Source organism: Ochotona curzoniae, unplaced genomic scaffold (genome assembly GCF_017591425.1).
Source record: "Ochotona curzoniae isolate NIBS_2020 unplaced genomic scaffold, NIBS_Ocur_1.0 contig_54, whole genome shotgun sequence".
NCBI classification, from domain to species: domain Eukaryota; kingdom Metazoa; phylum Chordata; class Mammalia; order Lagomorpha; family Ochotonidae; genus Ochotona; species Ochotona curzoniae.
Genome location: NW_024466464.1, coordinates 133,077 through 151,267, shown reverse-complemented (window position 1 = coordinate 151,267; position 18,191 = coordinate 133,077). Strand labels below are relative to the sequence as shown.

At 59.0% G+C, this 18,191-nt stretch overlaps 1 protein-coding gene across 3 annotated transcripts; it reads left to right on the top strand.

The window, feature by feature from the left end:
* The first annotated feature begins 1,070 nt into the window (after positions 1-1,070).
* Positions 1,071-15,249, top strand: CUNH7orf26 (chromosome unknown C7orf26 homolog). Of its 3 annotated transcripts, XM_040989978.1 has the most exons (7): positions 1,071-1,378; positions 1,684-1,848; positions 6,851-7,016; positions 10,605-10,665; positions 10,903-11,135; positions 13,002-13,041; positions 14,589-15,249. In XM_040989978.1, exons 1-7 carry the CDS (start codon positions 1,187-1,189, stop codon positions 14,788-14,790), a joined length of 1,059 nt encoding a protein of 352 aa, XP_040845912.1. In that variant the 5' UTR covers positions 1,071-1,186; the 3' UTR covers positions 14,791-15,249. The 3 variants fall into 3 exon arrangements, with proteins under 3 accessions (XP_040845912.1, XP_040845911.1, XP_040845910.1); XM_040989977.1 differs by having other exon boundaries at positions 1,072-1,378; positions 10,605-11,135; XM_040989976.1 differs by having other exon boundaries at positions 1,072-1,378; positions 1,627-1,848; positions 10,605-11,135.
* The last annotated feature ends 2,942 nt before the right edge of the window (positions 15,250-18,191 follow it).

Here is an 18,191-nt window from a genome sequence, read left to right as displayed (position 1 = left end):
CTTACGGCCGTGCGCCCTGATGGACAGGGGGCCCTGCAGGACGCAGTGCCGCTCGCCAGGGCGTCTTCATGTCAGCCACACCAGGGCGCCGCGGCCTGCCCTCTTCCCGGCCTGCTCCTGGCCTGTCCCTCGCAAGTCTTCCCTGCCCAAGCCGCCTGTCGGCTCCGTGTAGGCGGGAAGCGTGCTGGACAAGGACAAGGGTTCCTCGCAGGCTGTTTGATGGCTGCAACAGCAGCAGCCGGGCCGGGCCAGGCCAGCGCCTAGAGCCCGCAGAGGGGAGTGCCAGCCAGGGCACCCGCGCGGGGGGCCAGGTGCTGTGCCAAGTGGCATGTTAAGGTTGTGCCAAACCCCGGTGCTGAGGGGTGTTCCGGGTGGGCGAAGCTGCAGGTAAGGTGGGCCTTTGCAGCCTGGGGGGAGCCAGTGTCCTGAGATGCCAGGTCTCCAGAGAGGACGCAGGGGCGGCAGGGAATCCTAAACTGCGGGCTTCCAGGCTTTAAGGAGGAGTGGGGCCTGGGGGCGGGGCCCGCGGTGGGAGGGCGGGGCGAGCGGGGGCGGGGCCTACGATGGGCGGGGCGGGCGGAGACGGGGCCTGCGGTGGGCGGTGCTCGCGGTGAGTGGGGCAGGGCGGGCGGAGGCGGGGCCTACGATGGACGGGGCGGGCAGAGGTCTGGCCTGCGGTGGGCGGGGCCCGTGGTGAGTGGGGCAGGGCGGGCGGAGGCGGGGCCTACGATGGCCGGGGGCGGGCAGAGGTCTGGCCTGCGGTGGGCGGGGCCCGTGGTGAATGGGCAGGGCGGGCGGAGGCGGGGCCTGCGATGGGTGGGGCAGGGCCGGTGGGCGGGGCTGGCCCGCGCCTGCCGCCAGGGGGCGCCCGGCCCCGAGCACGCGCCGAGCCCCGCGTCCCGCGCTTGGGCCCTGCGGGCCGCCGTCGCCGCCCCGGCCTTCCGCCGCTGTTCGGCTGCGCGACTCCCGCGACTCGGGCGGTGCCGGCTCGCACCCGCTCCCCTCCGGCCCCGGCCCTCCGTCCGTGCCCGGTGCGCCCGCTGGCCGGCGGCTAGGCCATGGCGCCCTGAGCGGCCCGGGAGCCGGCAGCGGCGGGCGCAGGCCGGGGTCGGGCGCAGGCCCGGGCGCGCCTCTTTGTCTCGGCGGGCGGCGGCGCGTCCCGGCTGCCCGCGGAAGTGGGCGCACCATGAGCGACATCCGGCACTCGCTGCTGCGGCGCGACGCGCTGAGCGCCGCCAAGGAGGTGCTGTACCACCTGGACATCTACTTCAGCAGCCAGCTGCAGAACGCGCCGCTGCCCATCGTGGACAAGGGCCCCGTGGAGCTGCTCGAGGAGTTCGTGTTCCAGGTGCCCAAGGAGCGCGGCGCGCAGCCCAAGGTGCGGCAGGGACCCCAGCACCCGCGCGCCCCGGGCAGGCAGCTGCCGGCTCCCACGGGCTGCCCGGCCCAGGCCTGGCGGGTAGCGGACAGGCCGTGGACAGTTCTCCAAGACCGGCACTGGCGTGGGGCTGTCCCCGCCCTGGACAGCCGGGAAAATGTTGTGTCCGATCGGCCGCTGTCGGGATGAAATGCTCGTTTTATTTGTTTATTTTTTTTTATTTCTTTTCGTTTGTTGTTTTTTTGCAGAGGCTGAATTCGCTGCAGGAGTTACAGCTCCTTGAAATCATGTGCAATTATTTCCAGGAGCAAACCAAGGACTCGGTGCGGCAGATCCTCTTCTCCTCCTTGTTCAGTCCTCAGGGGAACAAAGCCGACGACGGCCGCATGAGCCTGCTGGGGAAGCTGGTCTCCATGGCCGTGGCCGTGTGTCGGATCCCCGTGCTGGAGTGCGCTGCCTCCTGGCTCCAGGTGCGCAGGGCTGGCGGGAGTGGGCTGAGGTCTCACCCACCTGTCTTCCCGAGGGCTCTTCTGAGGGCCCTCCTACCTGTCTGGAGATTCCACTGGGGGCCACCCACCTGTCTGCCTGGGGTTTCCACTGGGGCCCACCCACCTGTCTGCCTGGGGGTTCCACTGGGGCCACCCACCTGTCTACCTGGGGTTTCCACTGGGGCCCACCCACTTGTCTACCTGGGGTTTCCACTGGGGCCCACCCACCTGTCTGCCTGGGGTTTCCACTGGGGCCCACCCACCTGTCTGCCTGGGGTTTCCACTGGGGCCACCCACCTGTCTACCTGGGGTTTCCACTGGGGCCCACCCACCTGTCTGCCTGGGGGTTCCACTGGGGCCCACCCACCTGTCTACCTGGGGTTTCCACTGGGGCCCACCCACCTGTCTACCTGGGGTTTCCACTGGGGCCCACCCAACTGTCTATCTGGGGGTTCCACTGGGGCCCACCCACCTGTCTACCTGGGGTTTCCACAGAGGGCCCACCCACCTGTCTATCTGGGGTTTCCACTGGGGCCACCCACCTGTGTGCCTGGGGGTTCCACTGGGGCCCACCCACCTGTCTACCTGGGGTTTCCACTGGGGCCCACCCACTTGTCTACCTGGGGTTTCCACAGAGGGCCCACCCACCTGTCTATCTGGGGGTTCCACTGGGGCCCACCCACCTGTCTGCCTGGGGGTTCCACTGGGGCCCACCCACCTGTCTACCTGGGGGTTCCACTGGGGCCCACCCACCTGTCTACCTGGGGGTTCCACTGGGGCCACCCACCTGTCTACCTGGGGGTTCCACTGGGGCCCACCCACCTGTCTATCTGGGGGTTCCACAGAGGGCCCACCCACCTGTCTATCTGGGGTTTCCACCGGGGCCCACCTACCTGTCTACCTGGGGGTTCCACTGGGGCCCACCTACCTGTCTACCTGGGGGTTCCACTGGGGCCCACCCACCTGTCTACCTGGGGGTTCCGCAGAGGGCCCACCCACCTGCCTTGCCTGGTCACTGCAGCGTGTGGCTGTGTAGACAGACCCCAGTCCCCAGTTCCTACACGTGAGTGGCGTACACAGTGCTTAGTGTTGATGACATTTTTCTTTCGGGCTTTTAACAACTTGATGTATGTGAAATGCAGAACTGACAGGAGAAGGAGAGACAGATCTTCCATCCTCTGCTCCACTCCCCAGATGACCCAGTCAGCCAGGAGCCAGGAGCGCCATCCTGGTCTCCCCCAGAGTTGGCAGGGGCCCAGGTGCTTGCTGACTCATGCTGCCCTCCCTGGAGCATCAGCAGGAAGCCGGATCGGAAGCAGGGTAGCTGGGATTGAAGCCCGCGCTCCACTTCGGGATGCTGGCCTCACAGCTGGTGGGTTTACCTGCTGTGCCACTGTGCTGGCCCCCTGAATTTTTAAGATTTAATTAGTTTTATTGCAAAGTCAGATCTGTAGAGGAGGAGAGACAGAGAGGAAGATCTTCCCTTCTATGATTCACTCCCTAAGTGACCGCAATGGCTGGTGCTGTGCCAGTCCGAAGTCAGGAGCCAGGAACTTCCTCCAGGTCTCCCATGCGGGTGCAGGGTCCCAAGGCTTTGGGCCGTCCTCTACTGCTTTCCCAGACCACAAGCAGGGAGCAGGGTGGGAAACAGGGCTGATAGGATTAGAACTGGCGCCCATATGGGATCCCAGTGCATTCAAGGCGAGGACTTTAACCACCAGGCCACTGTGCTGACCCCCTGAATTTTTTTTTAAGAAGCGAAAAGGTCTTCAGATCAAGTTAATTTTTCTATCTTAGGTAAACACAGTAAGGTGGGGTATTGAAAACACTTGCACGCAGTCTTGGAGTTAGGACTGTTTATAAAGTTTATTGATCTGAACGGCATAACCACAGGGGTGAGGCATGGAGCGGAGGGAGGGCATGCATCTTTTGTCTCCTCTTACTCCCCAGGTGTCTGCCCCAGCCAGGGCTGGCCCAGGCTGAAGCCAGGAGCCAGCAGCGCCAGCCTCCACCTGCCACCTCCCCAGGTGTGCATTAGCAAGAAAGCTGTGGTAGAAGCCGAGGTGGGACGCACGCCAAGGGATGGGGCATGCCAAGCTGCAGCGTGGCCTGAAGTGCCACAGCAGCCCCGAGGGATAGGCCTGCTTGCCGTCAGATGAGCATTTTCTGTCCAGTTGGATCAGCCCACTCTCGAGTCGAGTCAAGTTAGGCCTGCGTCACACAGTTGCCAGCTCCTAAGAGACACCGCGAAGGAAAACAGGTTTAGTGTAGGTGATATTTGAGTAAATTGGCTTTGTCATGCTTTCTGTGCTACCCAAAGTCTCTGAAAAGCCACTCATGCCCCTGTGCGATTCTTCAACAAAATCTTCAATTAATTTGATCACCACCCAGGCCAAAGGGATTTTCTGTGGTTTCATAATGTTGCTTCATCCCAGAGACCCACAATCTCTTATGATTTAAATTTAGCTTCATTTATCTGAGAGACACACAGAGACGGATCATCTGCGGGGTCACTTGCTGAGTGCCTGCGATGGCTGGGGAGTGGCCGAGCTGAACCTAGAGTTGAGAACTTTATCTGGACACCCCACGGGTGGCAGGGCCCTACCTGCCTCCGCCATCGCCTGTCGCCTCCCAAGGTGCCCACGAGCAGGAAGCCAGAATAGGGGATAGAGCCCAGTTTAAGACCTCGGCACTCTTAGATGTATTTTACTTGTTTGAAAGAGTTACAAAGAGGATGGAGAGAAAGAGAGATCTGCTGGTTCACCCCCTCGCCCCCCAATAACCACAATGGCCAGAGCTGGGTCACACCAAAGCCAGGAAGCAGGAATGCTTACCACGTCCATACATGGGTGCAGTGACCCAAATATGTGGGCCATCTTCTGCTTTCCCAGCTGCAATAGCAGGGAGCCAGATTGAAAGTGAAACAGCCGGGACTCGAACCAGTGCTCATATGGGATGCTAGTGCCACAGGCGGCATCTTTACTTGCCACAGCACTAGGCTCAGACCCACTTTTAAAGGATTCAGGAGTCCCGTCTCATCTGATGTGTTGCCATGCTGCCAAGCACCCATGCTTCAAAGTCTTTTACTCCTATTTAGTTAAATGTTTTCCATGTAATCTTGTTTTAAAAATATATCTAGCAGGGCCCAGTGTGATAGCCTGGTGGCTACAGTCCTCGCCTTGTACACACCAGGATCCCATATGACTGCCAGTTCTAATCCTTGCAGCCTGCTTCCCATCCAGCTCCCTGCGTGTGGCCTGGGAGAACAGTCAAGGATGGCTCCAAGCCTTGGGACCCTGCACCCACGTGGGAGACCTGGAAGAGGCTCTGGACTCCTGGCTTTGGATTGGTTAAGCTGCAGCCATTGCGACCGCTTGTAGAGTGAATCGGTGGACGGAAGATCTTCCTTTCTCTCTCCTCTCCTCACAATGTATCTGACTCGAATGAATCAAAGATTTATTTATTTATTTTTATTGCAAAGTCATATATAGAGAGGAGGAGAGACAGAGAGGAAGATCTTCCGTCCTATGATTCATTCCCCAAGTGAGCACAGTGGCCGGTGCTGAGCCGAGCAGGAGCCAGGAACTTCTTTCTGAGTCTCCCACATGGGTGTAGGAACCCAAGGCTTTGGGCCGTCCTTGACTGCTTTCCCAGGCCACAAGCAGAGAGCTGGATGGGAAGTGGAGCTGCCGGGATTAGAACCGGTGCCCATATGGGATCCCGGTGCTTTCAAGCCGAGGACTTTAGCCACTAGGCCATGCCGCTGGGCCCAGGAAAATATAAAATCTTTATATATCTAGTAGAGTGTGTGACTGTTGGCAGTGCCCAGGAGAAGGGTCCACGGGATGGGTATCATCATGCCAGCTGGTCTGTTCCTGGGGCTGTGTTCGCCCTTGGGGTGGCCTTTCTGCCCTGACACCCTGCAACACTGGGGTTCATGTCTCCCTACCCTTCCTCGGGTGTTTCCTGGTGCTGGCATGGAGGTTGGCCACGGGAGAGGGCCTGGGTGGTTTGGGTTGCAGTTTGCCATCCTGGGGGCAGGTGGCAGCCTGCCCAAGTAACCTGGCCCGCCATTGCCTCACCATGGCACCCCAAACTGCCTCCTCACCGTGGCACCCCGCAGGCTGCGGTACGCTAAGCCACTGCCTCGCCATGGCACCCTGCAGGCTCTGGCACCCCAAGCTGCTGTTGGCTGGCTGGAGCTGTGACTGACAATTGAGTGGGAAGGAAAAGGCAGGGGCTCCTGGGGCCTTTGGATCAGACAGGGCCGTAGGACCCAGCCAAGAATGGGGTTGTGAGAGGGATCACGGAATAGTGCCCTAAACATTTGACTCCTGGGCTAGGTCACACACACTTGGCTACATTTTTTTTTTTCCAAAATGGTGGCAGTTAGTAATTTTTATTTTTTAGTCTGTGGAGTCCTAACCTGAAATCCTATTGGGTTTCCAAAGTCCTTATTTTCTCAGAGCTAACCTGTTCTGTGTGAACGGTAAAGCAAGGGCTCGGCAGACGTCTTGGTTATCTGTTTTTTGGGCTGGCTGATTTGTTTTAAAGGGAAGCGTTAGAGAGCATAAGGAGAGAGGTGTCTTTCCTCCCTCGGTGTGTTCAAGTGATGGCTGCGGTGGACAGGCTGGTCTGGGCCGGGCCAAAGGCAGGACCTTCTTCGAGGTCTCTCCCATGGGTGGCAGGGCCCCAAGTCCTTGGCCGTCTTGCAGTGCTTTCCCCAGGTGTGTTAGCAGGGAACCAGGTTGGACGCAGAGCAGCCAGGCTGCCGGTTGCCCCCTGTCTGAGCAGACCAGCTGCTGCGCACGTCTCACGCTGGTTGAGGCAGTGACTTGGCGCTGTGGTGAGAGCAGCCTAGGTTGGGGCACATGCAGGAGGCTGACGGTGTCGCAGTGAAACTGCCTTTACCGGGAAGGGTGGCGGGGCGGCCCCTGCCCGCCTGGGGAGCCCTGTGGCAGCCTGCGCCCCCATGTCTCCGCAGCGGACGCCCGTGGTGTACTGTGTGCGGCTGGCCAAGGCCCTGGTGGACGACTACTGCTGCCTGGTGCCGGGCTCCGTGCAGACGCTGAGGCAGATATTCAGCGCCAGCCCCCGCTTCTGCTGCCAGTTCATAACCTCCGTCACCGCGCTCTATGACCTGTCCTCAGGTAACGGCTGCCGAGGGAGGCTCAGCTGGCTGGAGAGGGAGAGAAAGACCCGTCTGGTGGCTCACTCCCCACGTGGCCGCAGTGACGGGGTTGGGGTGGGGTGGGGGGAGCCAGGAGTTCCCCCGGGTCTCCCATGTGGCTGCAGTGATGGGGGGGGTGTCTCCCACGTGGCTGCAGTGATGGGGGCGGTCTCCCACGTGGCTGCAGTGACGGGGGTCTCCCACGTGGCTGCAGTGATGGGGGCGGTCTCCCACGTGGCTGCAGTGACGGAGGGGCGGTCTCCCACGTGGCTGCAGTGACGGGGGCAGGGGGAAGCCAGGAGTTCCCCTGGGTCTCCCACGTGGATGCCGGCACACAAGCATTTGGACTGTCTTCTGCTCTCCCGGGATGTTGGCCTCAGGCAGTGGGGTAATGCACTGTGCCACCATGCTGGCTCCTGGGTAAACTTTAATATGTCGCCGTCAGAGAAGCTCCAGTTAATTGTCACTCTTAGGGGGAGGGTGACTGACAGATCTCCCCTGCGTTGGTCACTTCCAGGTGCCCACTGTGTTGGCTAGTCTAGAGTTCAGAATGGGAAGCTCAGACGAGTCTCCTGCAAGGGTGGCGGGGTTCAGCCACCTGACTGGTCACTGCCTCTCCTCTGGCCCCAGCGCGTGCCCTGGCCGTGGGCTTTTGTTGCCTGCTGTACACTCAGGTGAAATGCCCAGTGAATACACTGGCCTTTTTGTCACCAAAATGTGTGTGTCAGTCCCAGGCTGAGAACTAAACTCTGGTTCACGTGGAGCCTGCAGCTTGCTGAGGGGCCATTCTCACAGTGTCCTCACCCTCCTAGAGCAGGTGGCCATGGGGACACAGGCCGGGTCTGCCATCTGCTGCGGCCTCTCCCCAGAGCCCCTGACTTGCCTTTTCATTCAAGTGAGTTGTGGGCACAGTACCACGTCCACACGGCTCAGCCCTGCGTTGTGCTTTGCCCAGGCCTCCCCCAGATGTGTCAGCATCTGTTCTCTGCTCCTTGCTAGGAGTGTTGGCAGGGCGCTGGCTCAGAAGTGCAGCAATGGGGTCTTAACCTGGCACTCTGACCCGCACTCCGACCCACAGCTTAACCAGCTGCTCCACAGCACCGTCCCCACCTCTGGTCTTGCTAGGTCTAGACCAGCTCCCGGCGTATCTGGAAGGGCAACCCTCAGGCTGCATCTGCCCCCATGGTTTCCTTAGAACAGGCACACAGGTGGCAGCGTGGCTGTTAGAGACATTGGTGAGTCATCCCCAGCAGGACGAAGGTGTGGTAGAAGTGGTATTCATCCCACGTCCCTGTTTAGGCTCAGAGCCCTCTGGTCAGACTCATGGTCGCACGAAGCAGGCTGTGCTAGCTGAAGCCGGCCTGGGGCGAGGGGCTGGGACCCCCACCTGCTGCAGGCACGGGCTCCCTTGCTGCCCCAGAAGTGACAGGAAACTACGATGGACAAGCGTGCCGTCCAGTGCACCGTGTGCTGCTGTGTGTGTCCATGTGTGGTCTCCATGGCCCCTGTGGCTCCCAGCTGGACCTGTGGGCAGCATTTGCCATGTGGGCTGCACAGCAGCGCACTGCCCCCTGGTCTCCCTGCCCGAGGGCCAACACATGGTCATTCTCACCCGGGGCTCACCCAGGACAGCCTTCCATGATGCTTTCCACTCAGTTCGGCCTGTGTTGATCTCCACCAGCCCCACATGATGCTGTGGCCTTTTCCCCTGCAGGTGGACTTAGCTCTCTGGAGAAAGAGAGACCCACCGTGCATGTGCATGTTCTCTGAGCGGAGTTTGCCACAGGAGACAGGGCCTGAAACGCGTGAGCCTGTGGAGCACAGAGGGCCGTGGCATGGCGAGTGGCGCTGAGGCCAGTCGGCCTGGTGTATGGTGGCCCCGAGTCCTGTCAGGTTGCCATCACATGCCTGGGGTCTCAGGCCGCAGAACCTCAGGAAGGGAGTCGCTGGCGCAGCCTCACAGGTCCCTGAGGGAGGGGGCTCAGGCTGCCCATAGTGCACACGCAGGCGGGCAGGTACACGCTGCCATCCGCCCTTGGACACACTCAGCATGCGCCTGGCAGCTCCTGAGGGTGCATTGCGAGTCTCATGGTGACCAGAAATGGCTCAAGGAGCCACAGGCTGTGCCACATGATGGTGGTCACTGAGCACAGCCCCTGTGAGCACACAGCAGTGGGCGGGGGCAGGGCTGGCGCCATGCGCAGCGATGACCTCGGCAAGAAAGAACAGTTCCCGGACAGGTCTGATGGAAGCCGCCTGCTGACCCAGCCTGCCAGCCTGCAAGGGGCTCCATCTTTTTTTTTTTTTTTTTTTTTTTTAAGATTTATTTATTTTTATTGCAAAGTCAGATATGCAGAGAGGAGGAGAGACAGAGGAAGATCTCCCATCTGATGGTTCACTGCCCAAGCAGCCGCAGTGGCTGGGACTGAGCCAGTCTGAAGCCAGGAGCCTCTTCCAGGTCTCCCATGTGGGTGCAGGAACCCAAGGCTTTGGGCCGTTCTTGACTGCCTTCCCAGGCCACAAGCAGGGAGCTGGATGGGAAGTAGAGTTGCTGGGATTAGAACCAGTGCCCATATGGAATCCTGGTGCGTTTAAGGCGAGGACTTTAACTGCCATGCTATCATGCCGGGCCCATGGGGGCTCCCTCATTCTTAGGGTTGCCCTGGGCAGGGGCACCCAGTCCAGAGAGCAGGCTGGGGACACCCGCTTGAGCCTGTGGCCAGCCTCAGGACCTGGCCTGATGATGCCTGCAGGGGCCCTGCCACCTCGTGGTGATGGGCCAGGTTGTACAGTCGGTGTTGCCAGGTGCTTGCTTTTCTTTTCTTGTTTTTTAAGATTTGTTTGTTTTTTAGTTCGTTTTTTTGTTTGTTTGTTTTTTAAGGATTTACTTACTTTGATTGGAAAGGCATATTGACAGAAAGATCTTCTATCTGCTGGTTCACTCTGCAAGTGGCCACAACTGCCGGAGCTCAGTTGATCCAAAACCAGGAGCCAGGAGCTTCTTGCAGGTCTCCTATGTGCAGGGACCGTGTGCAGGGTCCCAAGGCTTTGAGCCATGCTCGTCTGTTTTCCCAGGCAACAAGCTGGTTTTTTCCCCAAATGGCCTTGATGGCCAGAACTTGGCTAGTCCTAAGCCACGAGCCAGGAGCTTCTTCCAGGTCTCCCACATGGGTGCAGGGTCCCAAGGACTTGAGCGATTCTCTGCTGCTTTCCCAGGCCATAAGCAGGGAACTGGATGAGAAGTGGAGTGACTGGGGCTTGAACTGGCACCCATATGGAATGTCACTCCGCCTCCCCCAAGCGGAGGCTTAGCCCACTGTGCCACAGGTCCAACCCTTACTGTGTGCTTTTGATGAGTCCCAGGAGGCCACTCGGTGTCATTCCCAGCTTTCTTGTACTTTGTTTGGGAGTTAGAGATGGGCGTGTTTGGGGAGGAAGTGAGTTGGTCTGTGTTCAGAGCAGACATCCACATTTGCTCAGCATCACAGTGACCAGGCCACAGACTGGCAGCTCAGAGAGGTCAGGCCCGTGTCGGGGGAGCCCCTCTCATGGCACCCCTTCTCTGCAGATGACCTCACCCCACCTTTGGACTTGCTGGAGACGATTGTCAGCTGGATCTTCGAGGACCCGCGCTTGATTCTCATCACCTTCCTGAATACCCCGATCGCAGCCAACCTGCCCATAGGCTTCCTGGAGCTCACCCCGCTCATCGGCCTGATCCGCTGGTGTGTGAAGGCCCCGCTGGCCTACAAGAGGAAGAAGCAGCCCGCCCTGGCCAACGGCCACGTGGGCACCAGCAAGGCCACCAAGGACTCGGGCACAGGCGCCGAGAAGGACTCGCATCTGCTGTACTCGAAGCTGCACCTCAGCGTCCTGCAGGTCCTCGTGGCGCTGCAGCTGCACCTGACCGAGAAGAACCTCTACGGCCGCCTGGGGCTCATCCTGTTTGACCACATGGTCCCGCTGGTGGAGGACATCAACAGGCTGGCCGACGAACTGAACCCCCTCCACGCTGCCCAGGAGATCGAGCTCTCGCTGGACCGACTGGCCCAGGCCCTGCAGGTGGCCATGGCCTCGGGGGCTCTGCTCTGCACCAGAGGTGAGTGGCTGCCCGGTCCAGGCCATGCCCCCCCGCCCCTCTATGCTCTCCCGTCAGGCACACGTCACGGCTGCTCTCACCGGCTTTTGCTGCCTGGGCGCGGGGGTGAGGCACGAGTTGGCTTCGTCTCGTCTCTCTGAGTCCTGTTCTGAGGTCTTTACACTGAGGTGTCAGTGCATATTGGTGTGACTTCAAACTTTTAAGAGATTTATTTTCATTTGAAAGGCAGATTCACAGAGGAAACGAGACCGAGAGAAAAATCATCCACTTGCTGGCTCATTCCCAAAATGGCTGCAACAGCCAGAGCTGAGCCAGTCTGCAGCCAGGAGTCAGGAGCCTCTTCCAGATCTCCTGTGAGAGTGCACAGGCTGCCTTCCCAGGCCTTAAGCAGGGAACAGGCAGGGTACAAGCAAGTACCCACATGGGATTCCCACACTAGCAGGTAGAGGTTTGGCCAGCTGAGCCGTCATGCTGACCCCTAAGTGTTTTTAAGTTTTTCAGTTGTTATGTAATTGTTTGAGCAACAGAATTCCTTTCTGCTGGTTAACTCCCCAAATACCTGCAATGCATGGCCCTTGGCTGGGCTGTACCCAGGGGCCAGGAGCTCAGGGCAGGCCTCTGAAGTGGCCTGCAGGAACCCTGTCCGTCACTTAATTCCCACCTGCCAGGATCCACACTAGAGGTGGCAAGGACCCAGGGACCTCAGCCATCCCCTGCTGCCTCCCAGGGCGGGGCATGGATTGAAGAGGAGCAGGGACTTGAACCCAGAGCCTCTGATACGGGATGGGCATCCCAGGAGTTACCATAAAGACTGCACCAACACCTCTCCTCTCTTAAGTGGGTTTTGTTTTGTTTTGTTTTTCCCTTTTTAATGATGTATTTATTTATTTGAAAGGCAGAGTGACAGAGAGATCTTCTGTGGGCTGGTTTACTCCCCAAATTCTTTTTTCTTTCTTTTTTTTTTTTAAGATTTATTTATTATTTATTGGAAAGTCAGATATAGAGAGAGGAGGAGAGACAGAGAGGAAGATCTTCCTTCTGATGATTCACTCCCCAAGTGAGCGCAACAGCCGGTGCTATGCCGATCCGAAGCCAGGATCCAGGAACTTCTGGGTCTCCCACACGGGTGCAGGGTCCCAAGGCCTTGGACCGTCCTCGACTGCTTTCCCAGGCCACCAGCAGGGAGCTGGATGGGAAGTGGAGCAGCCGGGATTAGAACTGGTGCCCATATGGGATCCCGGCGTGTTCAAGGCGAGGACTTTAGCCACTAGGCCACACCGCTGGGCCCCCTCCTCCCCAAATTCTCGCAGCAGGTGGGGTTAGGCCAGGCTGAAGCTGGGGGGTCTCACTCCATCCAGGTCTCCCATGTGGGTGTTAAGGAAGTGCCTGGACCACCATCTGCTCATATGTGTTAGCAGGAAGCTGGATTGGAAGCAGAGGTGTGGGTGCCCCAAGCAGTGGCTCAGTCCCCATGTTGACACACGTGTGAGTCCATGCAGCTGCTTCTCACTCAGGGCCCAAGTTCCCATTGTCCAAGTGTTGCCTGGTTCCCCGTGGATATTTCCCAGCCAACCAGTGGGTGCCGATGACACGTGCGGTTTTGCTGTTCTCCCAGGGTGGCGGCCGTGGCCCTGGGCATGCCTCAGGGGTCCGCTGGCTCAGTGGGACCCCTGCCTCGCACACTTCCCCAGGAGGCATGGCCACCCCTTCCCTGCACGACGGCTTCTGCTTTGGTCAAGTAGAGCAGCCATTTCCTCCTGGACACTGAGAGAGCAGAGGGATGGGCGCCCCCTGCACAGGCCTGGGGGAGTGTGGGAGGGTGGTGGCCTCGGCTTCCTCTGACCGCCCATGTCTGCTTGCTTCCAGATGACCTACGGACCCTGTGCTCCAGGCTACCCCATAACAAGTAAGTGCCTGTTGGCACGCTGGCCTGTGCAGCCTCCAGCTGTGCGTTGGTGCTGAGGTGGGGAAGGAAAGCAGGCCCTAGGGATGTGACGGGGGCTGAGGAGCGTAGCCGGGCACACCCAGGGATTGCCAGCTCACCAAGTGGCTGGTGCTTCCTTTAGCCCTGCCTGCTGTCTGACAGGGCAGTGGGAGACACCGCCCTGCGGGCTGTGTGGGACAGCGTGTGAGCAGGACAGGCCCCGCACACTGCCGGCAGCAGTGCATCTGCCGCTGCCACCTTCCCTGGGCACAGACTGCGGCGGGGGACCAGACACAGGATTCTGCATGGGAGCACGGGGGGCACCTGGCCGGGGGTCGGGGTAATGGAGGTCAGCACTCAGCTCCTCCCCCTCTCCTTTCTCCTGCTGCTCATTAGGTCACAATTGCAGGTGCACAGTCCACAGGGTGGCCCTTTTCGGGGGCCTCCCACCGCACGGGGTCCTCTCAGTGTGAGCAGCACGCACCCTGCACCTGTAGTGACCCCTGTGGAACTGTCCCTTGCTGCCCACAGCATTGCTGCATGTGTCTGATGTGGTCGTGGCCTTAACCATGGTCCCTCCTTTGCCATGTACCTGCTGGGCTTGGTGGGCTGAGAGCCTTCCCTACATGCACAAGGAGCTGGGCGTGCCACAGTGGGTGGTATTGGCTCCCAGCTTTCAGAGCGCCCTGTGCACCAGAAGCCTCTGGAATTGCCGCCTCTCTGGCAGGCTGTACAGTTCAGAGGCATCCTCACCTTTGCCTTTCACGGCATCCTTCCCCAGAGTCTCACAGATAGAAGGAACTCAGAGGAACATTGGGCCATGACAGTGTCAGAACCACCACCATGGCTGCGTTCTCCAGACACCCCTGTGCCAGCTGTGGCTGGAGGGCCGCCATAGGACTGGGCAGGCTGGTCTGTGGTCGGAGACGGGCATGCGGGCGAGGCCCAGGAGTGGGCTGACAACAGCTGATCAGACGGGAGGGAGTCCTGTCAGAGTGAGGGGCTCCAGAGGAAGAGCTGGGAGTGATGGGGTGTGGGTCACAGAGATTCCAAGAAGGGCGTAGGCCGCAGGAAGCTGGACTGGGAGCCAGCACACAGACCAGCAAAAGGGAGTTGGGGGACGTCATCCCTGGTGAATGGCTGCCGGGGCTGAGGTGGGCTGTGAGCACGGGGTCTGCGGTGCCCCCGTAGGTCAGTCGGGGAAGGGGAGGCTTATGCTTGGGATCTGAGCAGAGGCAGCCAGAAGCTGCCCTGCCCTGGGCTACAGAGCTGAATGGAACCTGCTGGTCCCTGGTCCATGATCGCCTCTGCCCAGGATGAAATTCTGGCAGAGCAGGTCATCTCAGCTCTCCCCATCATCCTGCCTGGGATCCGCATGTCGAGGCTTACAAGGGACCTCTCCTGACCTGAGGTGATGAGGGGTCCAGGGGCCAGGCGGGCAGGTGTAAGGAGCTGGCCCTGGCCCCCAGGGTCTGTGTGTGCAGATGGCTGGCCCAGCCAGTGGTGCTAACCTTTCTCCTTGTTCACAGCCTACTCCAGCTGGTCATCTCGGGCCCAGTGCAGCAGTCACCGCACACAGCGCTGCCCCCTGGCTTCTACCCGCACATCCACACGCCCCCGCTGGGCTATGGGGCCGTGCCCGCCCACCCTGCTGCTCACCCCGGCCTTCCCTCGCACCCCGGGCACACCTTCATCTCAGGCATGACATTTCCCTTCAGGCCCATCCGCTAGGCAGCCTCCGAAAGCCGCCAAGCGGCCACGTGCCTTCTGTGCCTGGGTCGGAGGATGCTTCTGGAGAAAAGTGGGGTCCAAGCCCACAGAAGAGGACCTGAGGGAGGCAGCCAGGTGCACACCTCGCTGGCAGAGCCGCCTTGCACACAGACGCCTCTTGCTGTGGCATCCAGGAAGGCTGGCGGAAGGAGTGTACAGCCCAGGGCACCGAGGGTCTGGTCCGCCAGCTCTGACACGCCGTGAGGATTACTGACGTGGGAAACCACTTCTGTCGTGACTGTGACATGGCCCTGCCAAGAACTCGGGCGCCACCAGCAGCTCCGTGAGCTGAGAGCTGGAGCAGCGGCTGCGGCCTCACACGCAGCCCAGGCGCCGCTCAGGGATGCCTGCCGGGATGGCCCGGATTGAAAGTCACTAAATGTTCCTTTCATATGTTCCAATAAATTGTTTTCTAAACTGTTTCATAGAGTCCAGGGGATGAGTGGATCCTGAGTGCAAGCTTGGAGCTTTTCTCCTCCAGTGTCGGTCAGGGAAGGAGATGGGCTCCTCGCTGCCCATGCCCTTCACAGCTGCAGTCCTTGGCAGTGCACTGTGCAAAGGCGGCTGCCTAGGAGAAGGGAGGAACAGTGCCCAGCTCGGGGCTGCCCTGGCCTGCAGTGAGCAGTGGGATCTGGTGGCAGTCGCCAGCAGGCTGGACCCCGGGGGCTGGAGGTGGAGGGGGTCACTGTGGCATTTTCTTCCTTGTGCTGTGTCTCCTGGGATGGGCTAAGTTGGTCATGTGTCAGTTCAGGAGCTGGGGACACATGCCATCCCTTTCCCCTGAACCTGCATGCGGCTGCCCGGGGCACAGCGTGGGCACAGCGTGAGCCTACGGGGAATGTGCATGGCCGTGCTTTGTCACAAATCTGTACGTAGCTGCCCAGGACACAGCGTGGGCACAGCATGAGCCTATGGGGAATGTGCATGGCCATGCTTTGCCCCAAACCTGCAGGTGGCCACATGTGCCAGGCATATGCTAAGTAGTTAACAGTGTCAGCAGACACATGGGTGAGCGTTTAATGGCTTAAACACCTCCACGTGACCATCACAGTAGCTGGGTTCAATACTGTACTGGCTCCCGACTCCAGCTTCCAGCGCACCGTGAGAGTCGATGGTGTTGCCTCAAGTCCTGGGTTCCTACCTCCATAGCAGACCCAGACTGACAAGGCTGCCACCTGGCCCAGGTCCAGCAGGCTGGTGGCAAATCAGCAGATGGGATCTTTCTGTTTCTCAAATAAATTATTTTTTTTAAATTTTGTATCTGACAAACTATCTCTGATGGCATCTATATAGAAAGTATCAACAAGCGCAGGTTGATCCGGACAGTGCAGTCCATACCTGGGCGAAGAACAGGGGCAGAAGATGCATGCAGCCAAGGAACGGAGCTGACGGGCTGGGGCCTTGGGAATGTTTACAGCATCTTTCCTGGGCCACAGGCAGTAAGCCATGGCCTGCAGTATCCCCTTGGGCGCTGGTTCCAGCCCCTGCAGCTCCACCTGCCATCCAGCTCCCTGCTCGTGCATGTGGGAAAGCAGGTGGGAGACCAGGATGGAGTCCCAGGCTCCTGGTTTTGGTTGCCTGGCCCAGGCATGGCCATTATGAACATTCGGGGAGCGAACCAGCAGATTGAAGAGCTCTCTCTTCCCAGCCCCTTCCCCTTCCCCTCCATGATATTTACCTTCTTTTAAAGACTGACTTTTTATTCTTATTTGAAGAGTAGAATTACAAAGATAAAGTGAGACACACACCACAGAGATCTTTCATCTGCTGGTTCACTACCCAAAGGGCCAAAATGGACCAAGCTGAGCAGATCTGTACCCAGGAGCTTCTGGGTTTCCCACATGCAGGGGACCATGTACAGGATCCCAAGGCTTTCGGTTGTCCTCTTCTGCTTTCCCAGGCCACAGGTGGGCAGCTGGATGGGAAGTGGAGCAACCAAGACACGAACCAGTGGCCCTAGGAAGTGCTGGTGCCACAGGCAGAAGCTGAGCCTACAATAATACCACAGTGCTGGCACATCACTGGCTTTAAAAAATTCCAAACATGCTGTTCGGTGGTCTAGTGACAGTGTATGGCATAGAACAGCCAGGTTTACCCATTTCGGAGATGATGGGTTGGGAGGGTTCATTTTCACTTTGTGGCTATTAGAACCATCCAGGGTCTTGGCAGGCAGGCAACATCAGCAGTGCAGCCACTGGGACCAGACCCCAGGAAGGACCGGGCCCTGTGCCACACTCAGAGCCACTGAGAGCCGGTGACCAAGGTGAGTGTTGCTAGGACTTGCGGTTTTCAAAAGAAAATGGGCCCAGGGGCCCTGTGCTGTGTCTTCCTCTTTTAAGGTTGATGTGTTTGAGATACGGAGCTATGGAGAGACAGGAAAGAGCCCTCTCACTTCTGACCCAGCTCTCTGCTTGTGTGCCTGGGAAAAGCAGCAGAGAAGGACCAAGTGCTTGGGCCCTGCCACTCACAGGAGATGCCCACATGGAGCCTTGAGCTCCCGGCTTGGATTGGCTTAGCCCCAGCCATAGCAGCCTTTAGGAAGTGAACCAACAGATAGATCTGTCTCTTTCAAATAATAGATCTTTACAAGCAGAAGACAAGGGCCCTGCACAGAATCCTAGCTGCTAAAGTCTTTATCTTCCACACACCAGGATCCCATGTGGGCGCTGGTTCATGGCCCCACTTCCCATCCAGCTCCCTGCCTGTGGCCTGGGAAGGCAGTCAAGGACGACCCAAAGCCTTGGGACCCTGCACGCACGTGGGAGACCTGGAAGAAGTTCCTGGATCCCGGCTTTGGATTGGCTCAGCTCTGGTCATTGCAGCTTCTTGGGGAGTGAGCCAGAGGATGGAAGATTTTTTTTCTCTGTCTTTCCTTCTCTCTGTATATCTGCCCTTCCAATAAAAATAAATAAATAAATATTAAAAACAAAAAAAAAAACCAACAAAAAAAAGCAGAAAACAAAGCTATTAGAGAGGACTTCAGCCCACCATGCCTTGTAGCCTGGACCCAGACACGCATTCAGAGAGAAGGCCACATGAGGGAGAAGGCAGGATCAGGCAGCGCAAGCCTAAGGCCGCTAGTAACACCCAGCAGTGGGGACAGACCTGGGCCAGGTACCTTTCCACCTTCAGAACGGCGGCAGCAGAATTCAGATGTGAGAGTAAACTCTGTTTGGGGTCCGGTGCAGTAACCCAATGGCTAAAGTCCTTGCCTTGCATGCCTGGGATCCCATTTGGGGAGCAGTTCTAATTCTGGCTGCTCTACTTGCCTTCTAAGACCTGAATACGTAGCTTGAAGATGTGTGTCCCTGCCTGGGGCTGTCAGGCCCATGAGTTCCTCCTGTCCCTGCCTTGTCTTCCCT